Source organism: Hyperolius riggenbachi, chromosome 1, assembly GCF_040937935.1.
Source record: "Hyperolius riggenbachi isolate aHypRig1 chromosome 1, aHypRig1.pri, whole genome shotgun sequence".
NCBI lineage: Eukaryota > Metazoa > Chordata > Amphibia > Anura > Hyperoliidae > Hyperolius > Hyperolius riggenbachi.
Genome location: NC_090646.1, coordinates 551,662,946 through 551,682,358, shown reverse-complemented (window position 1 = coordinate 551,682,358; position 19,413 = coordinate 551,662,946). Strand labels below are relative to the sequence as shown.

Below are 19,413 nucleotides of genomic sequence, written 5' to 3'. Positions count from 1 at the left end.
AGTTACAGTATAAAAAAGGGTAAAACGCCCCCCGTCAGGTGGGGACTCATCGGATGGTGCGGCATCAGGGCCCGATGTCGCGTTTGGGGTATTGACCAGGGCTGTGGAGTCGGAGTCGGGCAATTTTGGGTGCCTGGAGTCGGAGTCGGGGAAAAATGCTCCGACTCCTAATGAATTTGTAACTGTAATTAAAATAGAAAATATGATAAAATGTTCTATTTCTCAGATAATAGTCATTAAAAATAATGTATATATACAGTATATATACAGCAATAGCTGTGCTCAGTCCACAAAAATGAAATAAACCAATCAAAATTAGTTACTTGTGCTGCTTCAATAAAGCAGTCCCCGTGTTTTTAAGGTCAGATATACATATCTGATTGTGACTGTATATATGATGTGTACACAGGAATCTCTTGTGTATATATATATACTAAATAACATCTATGCTGTAAGAATAAAGCCTGATGTGTAGCTGTGTCACTAATAGAGATGGTCAACGAGATGGAAATAATTCTGCATTGATGCTGATTTATGCAAATTTATGCACTCCTTTTGCTGATGAAATCAAATAATTTGATATGTTGTTAAAATTTTGTTTGGTGACTACAAATCAAAGGGTAACTGAGACGGATGAAAAGTAAAGTTTTATACATACCTGGGGCTTCCTCCAGCCCCCTTCAGACTAATCCGTCCCTCGCTGTCCTCCACCAGATCTTCTGCTATGAGTCCTGGTAATTCAGCCAGTCATCGCTGTCCGGCCGCATGCCGCTCCCACAGCCAGGAACATTCTGCACCTGCGCAATAGTGCTGCACAGGTGTAGTATGCTCCTGGCAGCGGAGTGTGTGCATGCGCACTACGCCCGACTGGCTCAAGTACCTGGATTCATAGCAGAAGATCCAGGTGGTGGAGGAGGACAACAAGGGACTGATTATCCTGAAGGCGGCTGGAGGAAGCCCCAGGTATGTATAAAACTTTAATTTCATCTGTCTCAGGTTTACTTTGTTACACAGTAGTACTATACTCTACATATGCACTCTCCACAGAGCTGCAGGGAATCCACTGAGAATGCTGTGCACATTGAACACAGAGGTGTTGTCTGTTTACAATCTCCTCATTCCCCTGCAGAGTACCTGCACATCATTCTTACATGTACCCACAGTTACATTGCCTAGGGCCTGATAGATGTTCTTTGTTCCGGTTTGTACCTTTTACAAGTACTCTTAACAAGGACTAGTTTTAGTCTAAAGGGAATAAATATAGTAGTCTACATAGCCTTCTCACTTCAGTTGTCTTGTAAAATTCCTAAGCGTTGGCAGTTAACCTCCCTGGCGTTCTATTAAGATCGCCAGGGAGGCTGCGGGAGGGTTTTTTTTAAATAAAAAAAAAAACTTTCATGCAGCCAACTGAAAGTTGGCTGCATGAAAGCCCACTAGAGGGCGCTCCGGACGCGTTCTTCCGATCGCCTCCGGCGCCCAGAATAAACAAGGAAGGCCGCAATGAGCAGCCTTCCTTGTTTTGCTTACATCGTCGCCATAGCGACGAGCGGAGTGACGTCATGGACGTCAGCCGACGTCCTGACGTCAGCCGCCTCTGATCCAGCCCTTAGCGCTGGCCGGAACTTTTGTTCTGGCTGCGCAGGGCTCGGGCGGCTGGGGGGACCCTCTTTCACCGCTGCTCGCGGCGGATCGCCGCAGAGCGGCGGCGATCAGGCAGCACACGCGGCTGGCAAAGTGCCGGCTGCGTGTGCTGCTTTTTATTTTGTAAAAATAGGCCCAGCAGGGCCTGAGCGGCGACCTCCGGCGGTGATGGACGGATATATTCGTCCATACCGCTGAGGAGGTTAAGAGACGAATTTCATGTTACATACTTTTAATCAACAAAATTGTAATATGCAAATTAGAGGAGTCGGAGTCGAGGAGTCAGAGTCGGTGGAATCCTAAACTGAGGAGTCGGAGTCGGTGGATTTTTGGACCGACTCCACAGCCCTGGTATTGACCACCCCACAGCCTCTCTGGCATCTCCTGACCGGTCCTTCAGGGACTCAAGTTCATCACCAGCTTTATATAATAAAAATAGAGACTCCTCATCGCATAAAAGTCTACTTATGGCTTTGTTCGCTTTTTTTTAAAATGTATGCATATACATGCAGAAATAATCAGCAAAAACGTAAAAAGGTCCAGTAATAAGTGTTCCCAACCTGGGATAGTGACAACTCAATATGAGCGATTAGGGATCACTTAAAGCAAAGTAATGCACTTAGCTGGGGTGGGTAGAGCACCCAGGGACCACCTGACAGCCTGCTCAGTGTCCACAGATGTGTTCTCCCGCTATCAGTGCTAATACTGCTCACTGGAAGGAATAAAAACAGCTCCTACGCAAATACCGCCGGTCGTGTCCGACCAGACTTTCGCTAATCGCTCATATTGACGGGAGGTGTTGTTTTACCCGTTGATTGTTTTATACTGGAAGAAACACAAGCACAAACAGAAGCGCAGCTATTATCTTCTATTTATAAATAAAATATCTGGTGAGCCTTTGAAAACTCCCTTTGCTGTGGTATATGCCTGAAGAATTATGTGAATGCCAAATGTACAAGGTCCCATACAGGAACATTCATAGCTAATGCTATGGGCTACAGAGACCTATCAACGATATGAAATGCATATAGCTTATTTTGGCATAACACATAGACACTGCACATCATCTAACAGTTGTCTTTTAATATGCATTTGAAGTTATGTTTTCAGATGTTTTTATTATTCCATCACAGTTTTGTTTGTGTAGGATGACTCTTTTTTTTTTTTTCTTTTTGTCTTTTAAGGTGAACAAACTTGGTCAAGTTGCTGTCAGTAAGTAAGCTTCAAAACGACTGTAACAAATTTTATTGTTGTTCCTTTGTCTTGCTTTCAGAGTGTCAAGCTACAAATTAACATTAAACACTCAACAGCTGAAATGTTTTGACCGTCCACACATGTAATACAATGCATAAAGATATTTAATTGCCATTTGTGCAAAAAGATAAATACAGATGTGGTGAACACCCATATAGGGAGACACGCTGTTTGGTTAGAAATTTGCACATAGCTAAAAACTGTTAGTGCAGAGTGGCAACCCTTGCCCATTTAAACAGGGCTGTGGAGTCGGAGAAATTTTTGGGTACCTGGAGTCGGTCGGTGGTTTCAATAAACTGAGGAGTCGGATGATTTGTGAACCAAATCCATAGCCTTTGTGAAAATTAGACTAAGGAGTCTGAGTCGAGGAGTCGGAGCAATTATGGGTTTTTGGGTGGTTTTATAAACTGAGGAGTCGGATGGTTTTTGTGCCGACTCCACAGCCCTGCATTTAAAGAGGACCTCTAGGCTGTTAATCATTGTCTCATGTTAATTACTGTTGACTTTTATGTCATCTGTTTGTTTGTTTCAGGCAATGCTCTCCCAGAAGATATTAATTGTCTTGCTGCAGATCGAATGTTAGTGTTTGCAGCCCACGGAAAGCTTCTTAAAGCATTTGCAAGGAACAAAGAGGTTTGTAAATAGATGCAAAATCATTCCCATTTTGGTGTACAGTCCTGGTGTGTTTTGCACAGTGCTATGTTTGGTAAATGGCAGTGCAGATATAACTAGGTGCATAATGTAAAGAAATACCATATAAACTGTAATGTAAACCCAGGTGAGTATTAAAGGAGCCGATACTTCATGAGAAAATAGGATAAATGGTCGACTTGAATATAAACTGAAGGGGCCTTCGCTCCCCCCCCCCCCCATAGTTCCTGCCAACACACTGGTTGACTGTGGCAGTTGGCTGATGGTGTAATGGTTAAGGGCTCTGCCTCTGACACAGGAGACCAGGGTTCGAATCTCGGCTCTGCCTGTTCAGTAAGCCAGCACTAATTCAGTAGGAGACCTTTGACAAGTCTCCCTTACACTGCTACTGCCAATAGAGCGCGCCCTAGTGGCTGCTGCTCTGCTCTGGCGCTTTGAGTCCGCAAGGAGAAAAGCGCAATATAAATGTTATTTGTCTTGTCTTGCTTTCATTAGTAGTCCAGTCCTGAGCCACTGGTGTTTCCTCACATGTACTGTACATTGCTGCGTGGAGTGCCCCCATTCCCAGTTTATCTGTAGCCAGTGGCTCCCTCTACTGCACAGCACAGTCTTCCTTCATCCATCCTTTGTATCCCTTGCTGGTCACTCTAGGCAGCTGCTTATTTTTCATGACCTTATATTCAGAGTATGCACAGAATAATGTTTAGGATTAACTATGTCTCCTTGTTTCCCAGTCACCTGACTCTTCATTTCAGCCATCACCACCTCCTCTGTCTAGTTTTCTCCATACACCAGCTGCAGTGTCTTATTAATTTCCATTACTGAGAAAAAGCTCATATCAGCAATGGAGCACATAACCAGAATGGAAGCTTGGGCTGCAAAGTTGGTACCCAGAAGCCACATGGGTGACAGCGGTGGCCGAAGAGAAGCTCAGTAATTGGCAATGCAGGAGAGATATCTATAGCAAACTTTATCATGAACTTTCCGCTGTGTATACTCAGTATACTAGGTGGAGGGAATAAGCAGCATCCTAGCGGAACTGGAGGGGGGGATTAAGGAAGGGGCAAAAGAAGATGCTCTGTGCTGTGTAATTTGCGGAGCACCAGTGGTGGCAGACTGGCTGAAGGGGGCACACGCATTGATCCGAATTAACTGTTATCTGATATAAAAGGCCATATTTTGGCCCAAACATCTTGGTCTCTATTCAAGTATATATGGTATAGCAGTAAATGTAAGTCAATCTAATCAAGCAGCTTATGGAAATCAGTTAAAAACCAAAAGGAGTCCCAGGAGACGATCATTAAATCAACAAAAACATTAATGGAGATCTCTGTGTAACCCATCTGCAGAGGTATGCAGGTAAGCTGCAGGGCCCCATCATGACTGTACATATAAATGCCTGCAGTTCTTTTATTTATCATTCTCTAAAAAGTATTTACGATTGTACATATAGAGCAAATGCTGTATTAGAAACATAAATATGGGAGATGGTTTGAACACAGTAGAGAATCTAACCCAATTTGGAAACCAAGAAGGTTGGTACCCGGATGCAGATATAAGACAGAAACACCCTAACCTGATGTTAAATTGATGGTCAATGTTTCAAATTAGATTTTCCTTACATAGTAGGGGCATTCACCCAGGCACATGGAGACAACATACAACTTTTGAATCAATGTGCACTGGGACAGATCCCATACAGAAAACGCTGTCTAGCCTACACTTACTGTTGATAGAACAGGAGACACAAACATTGTCTTTTATAGAAAAATGGGGAAACGAAATGAATAGGAACTTGACAGACGTACAGGATGTGCATATTTGTGCATAAAACCTCTCTAGCAGTAAGAACACAGGAGATTGATTACAAAATCTTAACGAACTAGTATTGGACACCAGATAAACTAAGGCATATCTTTCCAGATGCAGATCCCAAATCTGGGCGCTGTGGAACTGATGTGGGCACACTTATGCACATTCTGTGGTCATGTCCAATTATTGGAGGTTTTGGAAAAAGGTGGAGAAGCTGATCACTTCTGTGGTTGAGGGGCGTATTCCATTCACTCCTGAATCTATCTCCTTTATCTAAATGACTCGCCTATGAAAAAATACAAAAAATCCATTGTGAGACATAACTTGAATGCTTCTAAAAGTGTAATTGTCCGCCACTGGAAGAAAACACACCCACCCCATCATTCAGGGAACTGATCTCTGAAATGGACCTACTTCCCAACATGGGCGATCTAGCTCATATAGCCCTTAACAGATCTGAAGTGTTCAAAAAAACATGGGCATATTGGGAATCTATTAGAGAATCTGAAGAATTACTGCAATCCCTGTAGACACTACATGTCCTGGAGTTGGTCTAAGTCACATACATAATATAGTAAGAGTGAACAGAGGCGCCAGCAGGATAAAAGGTTCTAAAAGGCTTGAAATCCCTCAGGAGGTGGGGGTGGACTCGCCTCACCGAAGCAGACAAGATACCGTCAGTTTTATGACAACAGGTTTATTAATATACTCCAAAAACAAACAGTGCAACGCGTTTCACGGGTATGTTCCCGCTTCCTCAGGCAATAAACCGATAGGAGTACACAGTATAGTCTCAAGGTCACAAATAGCGCCTCTGCACATACATGATAGGCAAACTTACTAAAGAAGAATGTTGGTGTGGGTGCAACCAAGATAGGTAAAGCTGGATTCCCCCTTAAGGGGGTAGCCTATTACTATACAGCCAGATAAATACACAGAAATTAGTCATTGGTTACATCGGTTCAATTTTTTTAATTTTTGGTTATACATGTTAGTAGTTTATGTAAAAACAAATACTAATTGGATTCGATAGGAAGTATACGTGCCATACCTTTATACTTTATTATAAAAGACAATCTGGTAATTGTATATAACATATAAAACGTGCATCAGAATTACTGAGATCTCATATATAATAACTCCTATAATAATGCTCACTGTTTATAGCAAGAGGTCTCTGATAGAAAAATGTATGGTCACTGTGTATAAGATGTAATGTTCACATGTTGACTCTGTTATACAACGTTCTCTTGTATTTTGTAACTTACTGATGATCTTCCAATAAAAAATTTGAATATTAGAAGAATAAAGAAATATAAATATGCGTGATTTTTAGCAATTATTGTCCAAACTGATCCGCAAGAATGGATCCTCCTACGTAATCTGTCTTTTACCCCCTGATGGATAGAGAAAGACTGAGACCGTTCCATAAAAAGATAAAAAAAAAAAAAATACAAATTCTCAAGTATAGTAGATTAGGTCACACCTGTCCAGTTTGTATATTTATCTGTGAGCCCACAGTCACACTTTTGTGCATATACTTATGCCAGGTTTTCCTTGGCTTTCCAGGTGGTTCACACATACAGCGGACATGAAGCGGAAATTCTTCTCGTGCTCCCATTTGGTGATCATGTCATATCTGTGGACTCCAGTAATACTGTTATCATTTGGGATGTGCAGTCAGAAGGTAAGATGACAGTGCACATGTGGAATCTAGCAGAGCGTTGTATATACAAATAATATAACAGTGGACTGAGAAGCCTTCTGTCTGTTCTTTACCTCCAGAGGAATACTTACAGCTGAATTTTGACAAAGTAAATTTTGGTATTTCCGCACTTATGCACCCAAGCACCTACTTGAATAAAATTCTTCTGGGAAGCCAGCAGGGGACAATGCAGCTGTGGAATGTCAAGTCCAAGTAAGTGAGGAGTAATTCACACAATTGCAGAATGATTGCATTTGAAAATGTATTTTCTACTGTCAGAGCTGTGCAGCACAAAATAGGAAGATTCCTGTGTGCTGCATAGGGCAGGATGATGCAAATGCTCACCCACACTTATCATAAAGTAAAGATGACTTCCTGTAGTCCAGATTTGTTTTTTCAACAGTTCCCTCCAAGACAACTGCAGTATACACTGTATATTACAGTAGCCTCAGGGGTATGTGGGGGGTTTGGCAGGTAGTGCGCTGTTCAGGTATTGTGCTCTTCCACAGACTTCCAATAGATGTTGTGCTGAAACCTATTGAAAAATCTGTACATTCGATCAGATAGATCCCTCTTATCTCATTATGATCTGAGAGGAATCTGATATCTTTTGGCCACATTAACCAGTGTGTAGATCGATCAATAGACAGATCTCTCTCTGGTTGAAGCTGATCAGAGAGAGATCTGTTGGCTTCCCATACACCTCAGATGGATTCCCGGTAGATTTTAGCATGAAATCTATCAGGAATTGGCCTAACGAAGCTGCATCCGCCGCCTGCCTGGACGCCCCAAGTGTAAATGTCATTCTGTGATAAGTGGTATTTTACATATGCACTCCCCACAGAGCTGCAGGGAATCTACTGAGAATGTTGTGCACATTGAACAGAGAGGTGTTGTCTGTCACCCATAAACCTGGTTCAGATTGTACATGAATAATGTGTAATAGAGGAAGAATCTTACATGTACCCACAGTTAGATTGCTTAAGGTCCAATCTGTATTTGTTACTGTCTGCACTCTCTACAAGTACTCTACACACAAGGTCTAGTTTTGATTTCTATTTAACAGTTACTCTACTGCTATATCATAAGCTTAGTTCAAATGTGTACATAAAAACAAAACACAGAAGCAAGTTAATGCTTCAAAGTAAAGCCCAATCTACACGATACAATTCTTTATACGATTCGATTACGATTCTGTTTACGATCCGATTAAATCCGACATGTCCGATCAGGATTCGATTCAATTCGATTTGCCATTGTTTTGCAATGTCAAATCGAATTGAATCGAATCCTGATCGGACATGTCGGATTTAATCGGATCGCAAATAGAATCGTAATCGAATCGTATAAAGAATTGTATCGTGTAGATTGGGCTGTAGAGTGCCCCAACACATTGTTTAATGAGATGCATTGTTACCTCGTATCAGCTGGGTTCTGGTGCACAGATCTGCCGCCCTCAGAAAACTGCCCTGGCCTTTTCCATAACAGATACCGTATTTTTTGGACTATAAGATGATCCGGACCATAAGACGCACCTAGGTTTAGAGGACAAATATTGAGGTAAAGAATATAGGCTAAACCTGGGTGCGTCCATGGCGCAGGGGCATCTTGTAGAGCTTCCCCATTCCCCCAAGCTATCTCTATCAGCTACACTGCCAAACTACTCTAACCCCTGCTGCCCCCCCCCCCCCCCCCCCCCCCGGTACAGTAATCCACACGGGCCCCCAGATGCACTAACTCCTGCTTCCTAAATTAGAGAAAAAGATTACCCAGTGATCACAATGATTGACTTTGTATGCCGACTGTGCAGCAATACATGGTTCTCCACCACCCAGTATGCCTATGCTGATTTATATTATTATTTTGCTGGTGGTGACACTTTTATGCATTAGCACATGGTGCTGGTGCTCTATCTCTAGGTGTATACTGATGCCCATTTATAGCAATGCACTGTAGTGTGTACATTCAGCTAAGAAAGGAATCTTCAGCACTTCAAGAGGTAAACAAAGGGTTAAACAAACAGATCTGCCCAGGCTGCTGTCCCCTCATAAATTATGCTCACAAGCCTGAAAGTTTCTAGGCAGTAAATACAAGGAGGGAGCCAGGCACTGTCCTATCTTGAAGCTTTTATTGTAAGCAGCTAACACAACTGTTCAGTGCTGCTTCTGTGACACGCAATGAAAGGGGGAGGGTTGCCAGGCACAGGACAGACCATCGCTGACTTTACCGTGTCACAGAGCCTTGCATCAAGAGACCCTGTGCTTCGCCTCCTGCTCTAATGCCCCCACGTGAGAGCAGCTCTCAGCAATCTGTGTATAATGCCAGTGATGTTGTGGCTGCCAGGCATGCATCCCATCTCCATGGTAAAGGCCTGCTCTTACACATTGGAGGAACGTTCTCTGATGGGCGCGGTTCAGAAGTCCCTGATTTAATCACACCCACTGCTGTTGTGATTGACTGCCTGCTGCATTACAGCTCGGTCTCTCCACATACCCCGCCCACGTGATGTACTGGCGCAAGGCAAGCTGTGTGGGTACAGGGAGCTTTAGCCAATCGCAGCTGAGGGTTCTGCAGCGTGTCTCATCCCATGTAACCCGGAAAGACACTAGTTTGCCTGAAGCAATGACTGATGTGGGGGGACACCTAGTGCATGTCTGAAATGTAGTATTCGGACCACACACTTTTGGGGGAGAAAAAGTATGTCTTATAGTCCGAAAAATATGGAATATAAAAGGTGGAGGCTTTTTTTCAGCAAGGTGGCAGGGCTATACGTTGGAACCCGGCTGATATGGGGCTCCGGTGGATTTTATACTGATGACCTACTGGGGTATTCACATTGACAGGCCGGGATAGTTGACTCGAGTGTCAGCTTCCTGGCCAGGAGCCTTTTGTTCCCTGAAGCAGGTGTCTTCTTAATATGGCTTTAAAATATTTAAAGGGAACCAGAGACGAAGCACCCTCATGTATTTTACCATATATATCAATGGGAACATGACAGTAAACACCTTGCTCTCTGTTTCATTCTTCTCCGCTAAATCTGCCTGTTATCAGCCCTGATAAGAATCCCAGACTTAGCATTTAGTCTAACTTTCACTGGAATGATTAAAAGCTAGAGGCAGTCTTCTGTGATGCCTTTTCAAGCCCAAGCCTGCCCCCTTGTGGCTCTGCTTTGCTGCTTTGAGGATAAATAGCAGGAAAACAGAGCCACAAGGGGGCAGACTTGGACTTGAAAAGACATCACAGAAGACTGACTCAGCTATAATCATTCCTGGCAAAGCCAGACTGAATGCTCAGTTGGGGATTCTTATCAGGGCTGATAACAGGCAGATTTAGCAGAGAAGAATGAAACCAAGAGTAGAGTAGGTGTTTACTGTCATGTTTCCATTGATATATATGGTAAAATACATGAGGGTGCTTCGTCTCTGGTTCCCTTTAAGCTTTGGTGGTGATGAAGCGTCTTTAATGTTACTTTCAATAGTCAAGATTGTTCTATGCAAATTAGACGAGTCAGAGGAATTATAAACTGCAAAGTCAGTTTGAGTTGGATGATTTTTGTACCAACTCCACAGCCCTGCAGCGGTGTTAGTTTGGCTACTGTTTGCAAGTTTCCAGGTTCTCTTTGAACTTCCTGTTATGTCTGCTAATTTGTTTTATCATATAATTGAATTAGTGTGGCTGTTTTTAGAATTGAAAATTTAAAGAAATCCAAACTTACTAGCAATGCAGTTTCTAAATCGTGGTTGTTCGGAAGTGTCGTATGCTTTGCCACATGACTTGTAGAGCTCCTTGAGAAACTTCTCATCACAATTTTAACATACAGCAGAGTCCCAGCACATATAGCCTAATATCGGGCACCAGTGGGGATCGCCTGATGACGGATACATGTGCTTGCCAGTTGCTTCAGAAACCGTCAGAAAAAGCACGATAGCCAAACTTCCTGAGCCTCCAGCGATGTCCAGCAGCCTTCTTGCTCTTAGTGACTTCCTGGCTTCCTCTGAGCATGGAAACTGGAGGTGTCACCTGACCTGTGTGGGGTCACTTGACATGGTGACTTGCATGCACATAGCAAGAGGAAGGCTGCTAGACATCGCTGGAGGCTCGGTAAGTATGTTAAAGGTTCCCAAACAAGCACAAATTAAAGTCCCCGTTATCCTTCAGGCATGCCGGTTAGTTGAGACTTCCGGTTGCCTTAGTTCCGGGTATTGGGGACTTTGCTGTACTTTGCTTGACAAATGTATTTGCTTCGTTAAACTTGACTTTTTTATTTTATTTTTTTCAGCAAACTTTTGCATACATTTAAAGGCTGGGAAAGTGGCATAACAGTTCTTCAACAGGTAATTGTAAAGATGTTGTCAGTTGTTAGGTTTGTCTTGGCAGTCTCTGTTGTATATGTTTTGTAAATGATGCACTAGTATGGAGTGTATAACTTCACAGGAAAAGGGATTTTCTGACAACTGATACAGTCTACAGCTAGTGGTTTCCCGGTTTCCTGATATTCTTAGTAATTGATAAAAAAAAAAAAACTCCTTAGCAATTTTTCTGACCACCATTATATTCAGTAGCGGTGCATTGTGGGTAACCACAGATGCTCACTTAAAGAGACACTGCAGCGGAAAAAAAACTATGATATTTATGATTTGTATGTGTAGTACAGCTAAGAAATAAAATATTATCAGATACATCAGTCTAATTGTTTCCAGTACAGGCAGAGTTAAGAAACTCCAGTTGTTATCTCTATACAAAAAAGCCATTATCTCTACGACTTTCAAAGTCATGGAGAGGGCTGTCTTCTGACTTTTATTATCTCAACTGTTAGTTAACTATTTACTTTATCTCTGCCAGAGGAGAGGTCATTAGTTCATAGACTGCTCTGAAAGAATCATTTTGAATGCTGAGTGTTGTGTAATCTGCACATATTAGAGAATGATGCAATGTTAGAAAAAACACTATATACCTGAAAATAAAAATATAAGAATATTTTCTTTGCTGCTAATCTTCTAGTAATTATTCATAGTACACAACCAATTCATTATATCATATATTTTTTTCGCTTCAGTGTCTCTTTAAAGCTGAATTATCGCAAGTACCTTGTGTTTTAGGAAGGCCAATCATACCAAGTGTTTCTGACCACTACAGGACCAAATACCATTCCAGAACACGTATTTTTCCCTTTACTTTGGGGCTGCTTATCTCAATACACCTTATTATAGCTCGGGATCCTCCAGCTGGTCTAGAAGAGTGGTCAAAACAGAAAAAGAACTATGTGGGAATGACTTTCTAGTGCATACATGTCAAACTCCGGCCCGTGGACCAAATCTTGCCCTCAGAACCATTAAATTTAGCCCTCAAGTGGTTTTGCCACTGTGCATTATGTTTGGCCCACTCTATACCACCAGGGAAGCTATATTAGAGGTGAAGCCCTAGATCACCAGGGAAGGCATATGGGGGAGGGAGGGGAAAGGACTAGAAACCAGAGAACTGTATAGGGAAGTGAGTAGGACACTAGACACCAGTGAACTGTATAGGGGAGGGAGGGGGTCACTAGACGCCAAAGAACTGCATAGGGGAGGGAGGACTGTTAGACACCAGGCAACTGTATAGGGGTTGGAAGGGGGCCATTAGACACCAGGTAACGTTATAAGGTGGCTAGTAGACATTGAAGTTGGCCCTTGACTAGGTCCCAGTGTTCAGTTTCCGCCCACTTTGTATTTTAGTTTAATACCCCTGTCCTAGTGGTAGGCAGATGAGAAGAGCCAATTGGCTGTAGTACTTTAAGAAATATTTGCCCTAACACTGCTGTACGAGAAATCCTAAAGGAGGCGGTCAATAATGCAAGCTATTCTTGTTTTTTTTAATGAGGTGGGGCATATATGAAACGTGGCTTTTTTATTGTTGTTGCTGTTTGTGTGGCAATATCTTAATTTACATATAATATATTTTTATTTTTTGCATGAGTAATGCAATGGACGTATGCAGCTGTGAGCTTTCCTTGTCATTCTAGGCTCCTGCAGTAGATGTAGTTGCTGTTGGGCTGACAAGTGGTAAGATCGTCATACACAACATAAAATTTGATGAAACCCTAATGACGTTTCAGCAAGACTGGGGACCCATCACTGCAATATCCTTCCGCACAGGTGAGTCCCCTTATGTCGTCTGCATCAATTTGTGTATTTTTGGAGCTGTACTCAATTTTTTTTTTCTTTAAGGTTCAATCTCTGGACTATCCAAGGTGAAGCCTACCTTAAAGGGAACCATGCAGAAAAAGGGATATGGATGCTGCCATATTTATATAGTTACATAGTTACATAGTTACATAGTTATTTTGGTTGAAAAAAGACATACGTCCATCGAGTTCAACCAGTATAAAGTACAACACCAGCCTGCTCCCTCACATATCCCTGTTGATCCAGAGGAAGGCGAAAAAACCCTTACAAGGCATGGTCCAATTAGCCCCTAAAGGGAAAAATTCCTTCCCGACTCCAGATGGCAATCAGATAAAATCCCTGGATCAACATCATTAGGCATAACCTAGTAATTGTAGCCATGGATGTCTTTCAACGCAAGGAAAGCATCTAAGCCCCCTTTAAATGCAGGTATAGAGTTTGCCATAACGACTTCCTGTGGCAATGCATTCCACATCTTAATCACTCTTACTGTAAAGAACCCTTTCCTAAATAAATGGTTAAAACGTTTTTCCTCCATGCGCAGATCATGTCCTCTAGTCCTTTGAGAAGGCCTAGGGACAAAAAGCTCATCCGCCAAGGTATTATATTGCCCTCTGATGTATTTATACATGTTAATTAGATCCCCTCTAAGGCGTCTTTTCTCTAGACTAAATAAACCCAGTTTATCTAACCTTTCTCGATAAGTGAGACCTTCCATCCCACGCATTTATTTACTTTTAAACACTAGTTGCCTGGCTGTCAAGCTAATCATTCTGGCAACAGTAATGTCTGAATCACTCACCTGAAACAAGCATGCAGCTAATCTATTCAAACTGCAGTCAGAAACCCCCGATCTATATGCTTGTTCAGGGTCTATGGCTAAGAGTATTAGGGGCACAGGGTCCGCAGGATGGCAAACAACTGGTGTTTACAATTCAATAAATGTGTCGGCCTCCACATCACTCTCACTTCAGGTTCTCTTTTTAAAATAAATAAACAGCTCTGGGCTTGTCCCACCGTTAATTTTTACTTCCAATGGTGCAGCAGTTTCCTTTAAATTATGGGAATGAGGATTTATCTTTAATTCACAGAATGAATAAAAAGAGAATGAGGAAAGCAAGATAAGGTGGGCCTCTAATTATCTGCACAACATGACATTATTTTTTTCCCCCTCAACTAAACCGTGTAACGCCCACATCACTAGTAGGATTTTCTCCATACTTGACCATATTTTAACTACTTAAAATGAACCTTTAAGGACAACTGAAGTGAGAGGTATATTGAGGCTGCCATATGTATTTCCTTTTAAACAATATCAGTTGCCTGGCAGCCCTGCTGATCTATTTGGCTGCAATAGTAACTGAATAACACCAGAAACAAGCATGCAGCTAATCTGTCAGATCTGACAATAATATTAGACACCTGATCTGCTGCATGCTTGTTTAGGGTCTATGGCCAAAAGCATTAGATGCAGAGGATCAGCAGGGCTGCGAGGGACCTGGTATTGCCTCAAAGGAAATAAATATGGCAGCCTTCATATCCCTCTTGGGAAGGCCCAGGTAAGTGAAACTTTTCCCCCCCAGGGTTAAGGTTCCCTATAAGCCCCTTCCGCCCCCCTTTCTGTTGGTGGGCTCTGATCGCTGCTGCATGCTTTTTTATTATTTGTTGCTTTTTTTTTTTTTTTTTTTTCTTTATAAAATTGTACATACATCAAAGGTCAGTGCAGGTTTAGAAAGTCATTGTATGTAGGGAATGGTAAATTCTTCACCACAATATATCAAATGCTCAGAGGTAGGTATCCGCCAAACATCACAACAAGAAAAGGCTTACCAGCTCCCAACAACCCACATTATAAGGTTGTAAAATGGCTCAGGTCACAGATAACGTCCAGGGAACATCAGACGTCGTGAAGATCCAGTGGACATCCGTATGGAGGTAAAGTTTCAGGAATTTATATAGGAAAACAAAAACGGCAATATCTAAGCGTAACCCAATTATTTAGATAAAATTTCTTTGAAAGGCAGTAGACATAAAAACGATAACTCACATACGGGCCCATAAACAGGGAACCCCAGAAGATTAGCGCGCATGTAATGGTCAATCGTAGATCAATAGACAATGGTGCCGCCTGTTACCTTCCCGACCGGTTTCGCAGTCTTGCGTCATCAGGGGAGAAAAAAATTCCTGGGAGAGCCACCTTGCGGCTGCCAATCGGTGTTAGGTCGTAAGGTGGTTAACATCCGTCTTTACAATTTATGTTTGTATTTTTAACTGTAAAATGACACACAAGGATTCTTTCCATACCAATGAGATTATAAATTAGTTACAGTGTGTGGGAAAAGCCAAGCTTAGGGGAGAGGATGAGCAAACTTTTTTTTTTTTTTTTTATGCAGTTTCTGTCAAATACTTATACAATACAATAAAATTTCTATAACGCTTTTCTCCCATAGGACTCAAAGCGCTTAGGCTCTCTCAGATTCAGTAATTAGTAGGATGAAGTATTCACACAACAAAAGTTATATTTCTGCAAATGCCAGACTGAACAGGTGGGTTTTCAGTCTGGATTTAAACACGTCCAGGGATAGGGCTGTCCTGATCTGTTGAGGTAAGGAGTTCCAAAACGTAGGGGCAGCATGACAGAAGGCTCTGGGACCAAAAGTTTCCAAGTGGACTCTGGGTATGACTAGATTATTAGAACCTGTGCATCTGAGAATGCAGGGATTGCTACGCAGCTGTAACATATCTTTCATGTATCCAGGGCCTAGATTATTCAGGGATTTAAATGTCAGTAGGCCGATCTTGAATAGGACCCTCCATTCTATAGGTAGCCAGTGAAGGGAATGCAGGACTGGCGTTATGTGGCAGTGACGGGGTTGGTTGGTTAGCAGTCTGGCAGCCGTATTCTGTATCAGCTGTAGGCGGTACAAGACCTTTTTTGGAAGGCCAGTGTAGAGAGCATTGCAGTAGTCCAGTCGGGATGTGATGAAGGCGTGGACTAAGGTTGGCAGATCTTCTGGGGGTATGAGGTGCTTGATTTTTGCAATGTTCTTCAGGTGAAAATAGGATGATTTCACCACAGCAGAAATTTGAGTTCTGAAGTTTAAATCCCCATCAATTAGAACTCCCAGGCTACGCACATGATCAGAGCTGCGTAGATCCGTGCCTCCTATTCCCAGTGGTGAAGACTGCAAGTTAAGTTGTTTTGTTATCATGCTCTGCCCTCCAATCAGAAGGACTTCAGTTTTGTCTGCATTTAGTTTCAGCCAGTTGTCATTCATCCATTGCTGTAGTTCACGTAAGCAGGCGTTTATACTTAGAGTTGGGTCTGTCACACCAGGCTTGAAGGAAAGATATAGTTGGGTGTCGTCTGCATAGCAGTGGTATGTCAGGCCATGTTTTTGGATTAGTTTTCCCAACGGTAGCATGTAAATCGTGAAAAGCAGGGGAGAGAGGATTGAGCCCTGGGGCACCCCATACTTAAGTGTTACGGGGTGGACAGGAAGGGCCCCATAGACACTTTGTGGGTTCTGCCACTCAAGAAGGATTGGAACCACTGAAGTACTATGCCATCAATGCCGCAGTATTCGTGTAGCCTGTTTATCAAGATGTCATGGTCAACTGTGTCAAAGGCTGCAGAAAGGTCTAGCAGTATGAGGATCGAGCACTCTCCTCTGTCTCTTGCCATGAGCAGGTGGTTGCATATTTGGATGAGGGCAGTTTCAGTGCTGTGGTGTTTCCTGACGCCAGACTGGAATGGGTCATAACTGTTATTTTGTAGGATTCTGGCTTCTAGCTGGAGGTATACAGCTTTTTCAATTAGCTTGCCCAGAAAGGGGAGGTTAGAGACAGGTCTGTAGCTGGTCATTGCATCTGGGTCCAGGGAGGGTTTTTTGAGGAGAGGCCTGATGATTGCTTCCTTCAGTAAAGCAGCAAATATCCCTGATTGTAAGGAACAGTTAACAATTGTGAGGAATACCGGTACGAACAGGTCGGGGCAGTTCAACATGAACTGTGTTGGGCCAGGATCCAGGTCACAGGTAGTTAGGCGGACGTGAAGGAGGATGCTTGATGTGACTTCTTCATCAATTTCTTTGAAGTTTGACCAAGGTGTTACGTTGTCTCTGCTAATGGTCTTCGGCGCTATATTAGGCTCAGATGCTGTAAGTTGGATGGCGGACCTTATAGCGGAGACTTTGTCTGTGAAGAAATGGGCAAATTGGTCACAGAGGTCCTTTGAAGACTCGATATTAAGTTTTTGACATGCTGGGTTGCAGAGTTTTTCCACTGTGCGGAACAGTTGGGCTGGTTTGTTAACTGCATTTGCAATCTCTTGTGATAGAAAGGATGATTTTTTTTCCCGTGATTACCTTTTGGTAGCTCTTCAAGTGAAAGATTAAGGCATGTTTGTCTTCTGGGGACTGAGATTTGCGCCACAGCCTCTCAAGTTTTCGGCCTTGTCTTTTCAGCTCTTTTATAGCGCTATCAAACCACTGTGCATGATGGTGTGGAGTAAGATATTTGGTGCGCAAAGGAGCAATGGTCTCAAAGGTGGAGGACACACTTTTGTTGTATTTAAACACCAGAGTATCAGGGTCCAAGCTGGAGTCAGTCAATTCATCAAAGCTAAGGTTATCTCGGATATGTTGAGGTGTTAGCCCTTGTAAGCGGCGATATTTTATTTGATTCTTGACCTGGTGTTTGATGGCTGGTATTGAGAGGGAGAAGTGGATAGTGTGATGGTCTGACCAGGCAACAGGATTAATTTCCACATTGGCTATTGACAGCCCAGTATGGAATATAAGGTCCAGAGTGTGACCTTTCCTGTGAGTAGCAGAGCTGATTGATTGGAGGAAGCCCAGTTCATGTAAGGCACGAGGTAGCTCTTTTTTCCAAATTGTGAAGAGGAGTCGTCCACCCATGTATTGAAATCTCCAAGAACAATCCATCTGGGGTGTTCCAGTGTTAGGTTGCATAGGAGGTCTACAAGTTCCTCAAGGAAGTCTGAGTATTTTTCTGGTGGGCGATAGATCAGCAATATGTTAATGTTTTCCTCAGCTGAAAGTTGCACCCCCAAGCATTCAAACGAGTTTGTATGACCTACAGTAAGTGGTCTGATTTTCAAAGCTGATCTAAAGCAAAGTGCAACCCCTCCTCCCCTGCGTTCTTTCTTGTTGCAGTATATCACGGAATAGTTTGTTGGCACAGCTGCCTCCAGGGTGAAGCCAACAGGTTCAGAAAGCCAGGTTTCAGTCAGGTTGTAAAGATACGAACTGGCATTTTAACTGTGTGTCATAAAGTGTATTTCCTGTCACACATCAAAGAATACAGAGTTTTATATTATCCAAGAACAAGAAACAAACAAAACAGGAAGGCACAAGGTGATCTAAAATGCAAGAATGTGTTTAGTTGCTCTCCAAGACAACAAAATCCACCATAGAATTTACAATTGCTTTGAACATAGAGCCACAGGATGGGTCAGTTGTAATGCATGCAAAGCTTCCTTGCTCAGTGGAGCAACAGTTGCTGTGCAGGAATACAAACATATACATACTGGCAGCAGAACTCCATAGAACAATTCATGTTGATCACCGATCAGGGACCTCTCACCTGACGTCTGTTTCGCCAGTTGTATTCATAGGCCTCCTCAGTGATGGGACCTTTAACGGGGCAGGCATGTGGGGCAACCTTTAGGCTCAGTTTCCACTTGGGGCGGCGTCCGTCTCTGACATGAACGCTGACACCTGTGCACATCCGAATCCCTTTAGCCTACGGGGATTCAGATGTGATTAAATTCAGCCTACGTTTTTACTTTTTTGTCCCCATACGCGTATTCGGTAGCAACCTATTGATTTCAGTAGGCTACAATTCCCCATCCTAAAACTGTGATTCTCACATTTCTGTAGTAAGCTAGGTATACACTGCAAGATGTTTTTATTAGATTAGACATATAAGTATGATTATTTCCGGATTTTAGGGTCTAGAAGCAATGCAATTTTTTTAGCACACTTTCAGACCCTAAAATCCTGAAATAATCATACTGCACAGAGATCTGCAGTAGCCCAGCATTTACCTTCCTGGGATCCAGCACTGCAGTTCTCCCTCCGTCCTACCTGGTGGTGCTGTAACTCTAGTGAGATTGGCATCATGGATGTCAAACGACGATTTCATCAGAGGAATGCAGAGCCT

The 19,413-nt window shown here is 42.7% G+C and overlaps 1 protein-coding gene across 1 annotated transcript in view; it reads left to right on the top strand.

The window, feature by feature from the left end:
• The window catches only part of WDR36 (WD repeat domain 36), a 74,653-nt gene that overhangs the window by 1,545 nt on the left and 53,695 nt on the right, over positions 1-19,413 (top strand). Inside the window, exons 2-7 of the mRNA XM_068247362.1 lie at positions 2,826-2,853; positions 3,428-3,528; positions 6,928-7,045; positions 7,144-7,276; positions 11,343-11,397; positions 13,065-13,197. Of these exons, the coding sequence (XP_068103463.1) occupies positions 2,826-2,853; positions 3,428-3,528; positions 6,928-7,045; positions 7,144-7,276; positions 11,343-11,397; positions 13,065-13,197 (568 nt within the window). The remainder of the gene's footprint in view (positions 1-2,825; positions 2,854-3,427; positions 3,529-6,927; positions 7,046-7,143; positions 7,277-11,342; positions 11,398-13,064; positions 13,198-19,413) is intronic.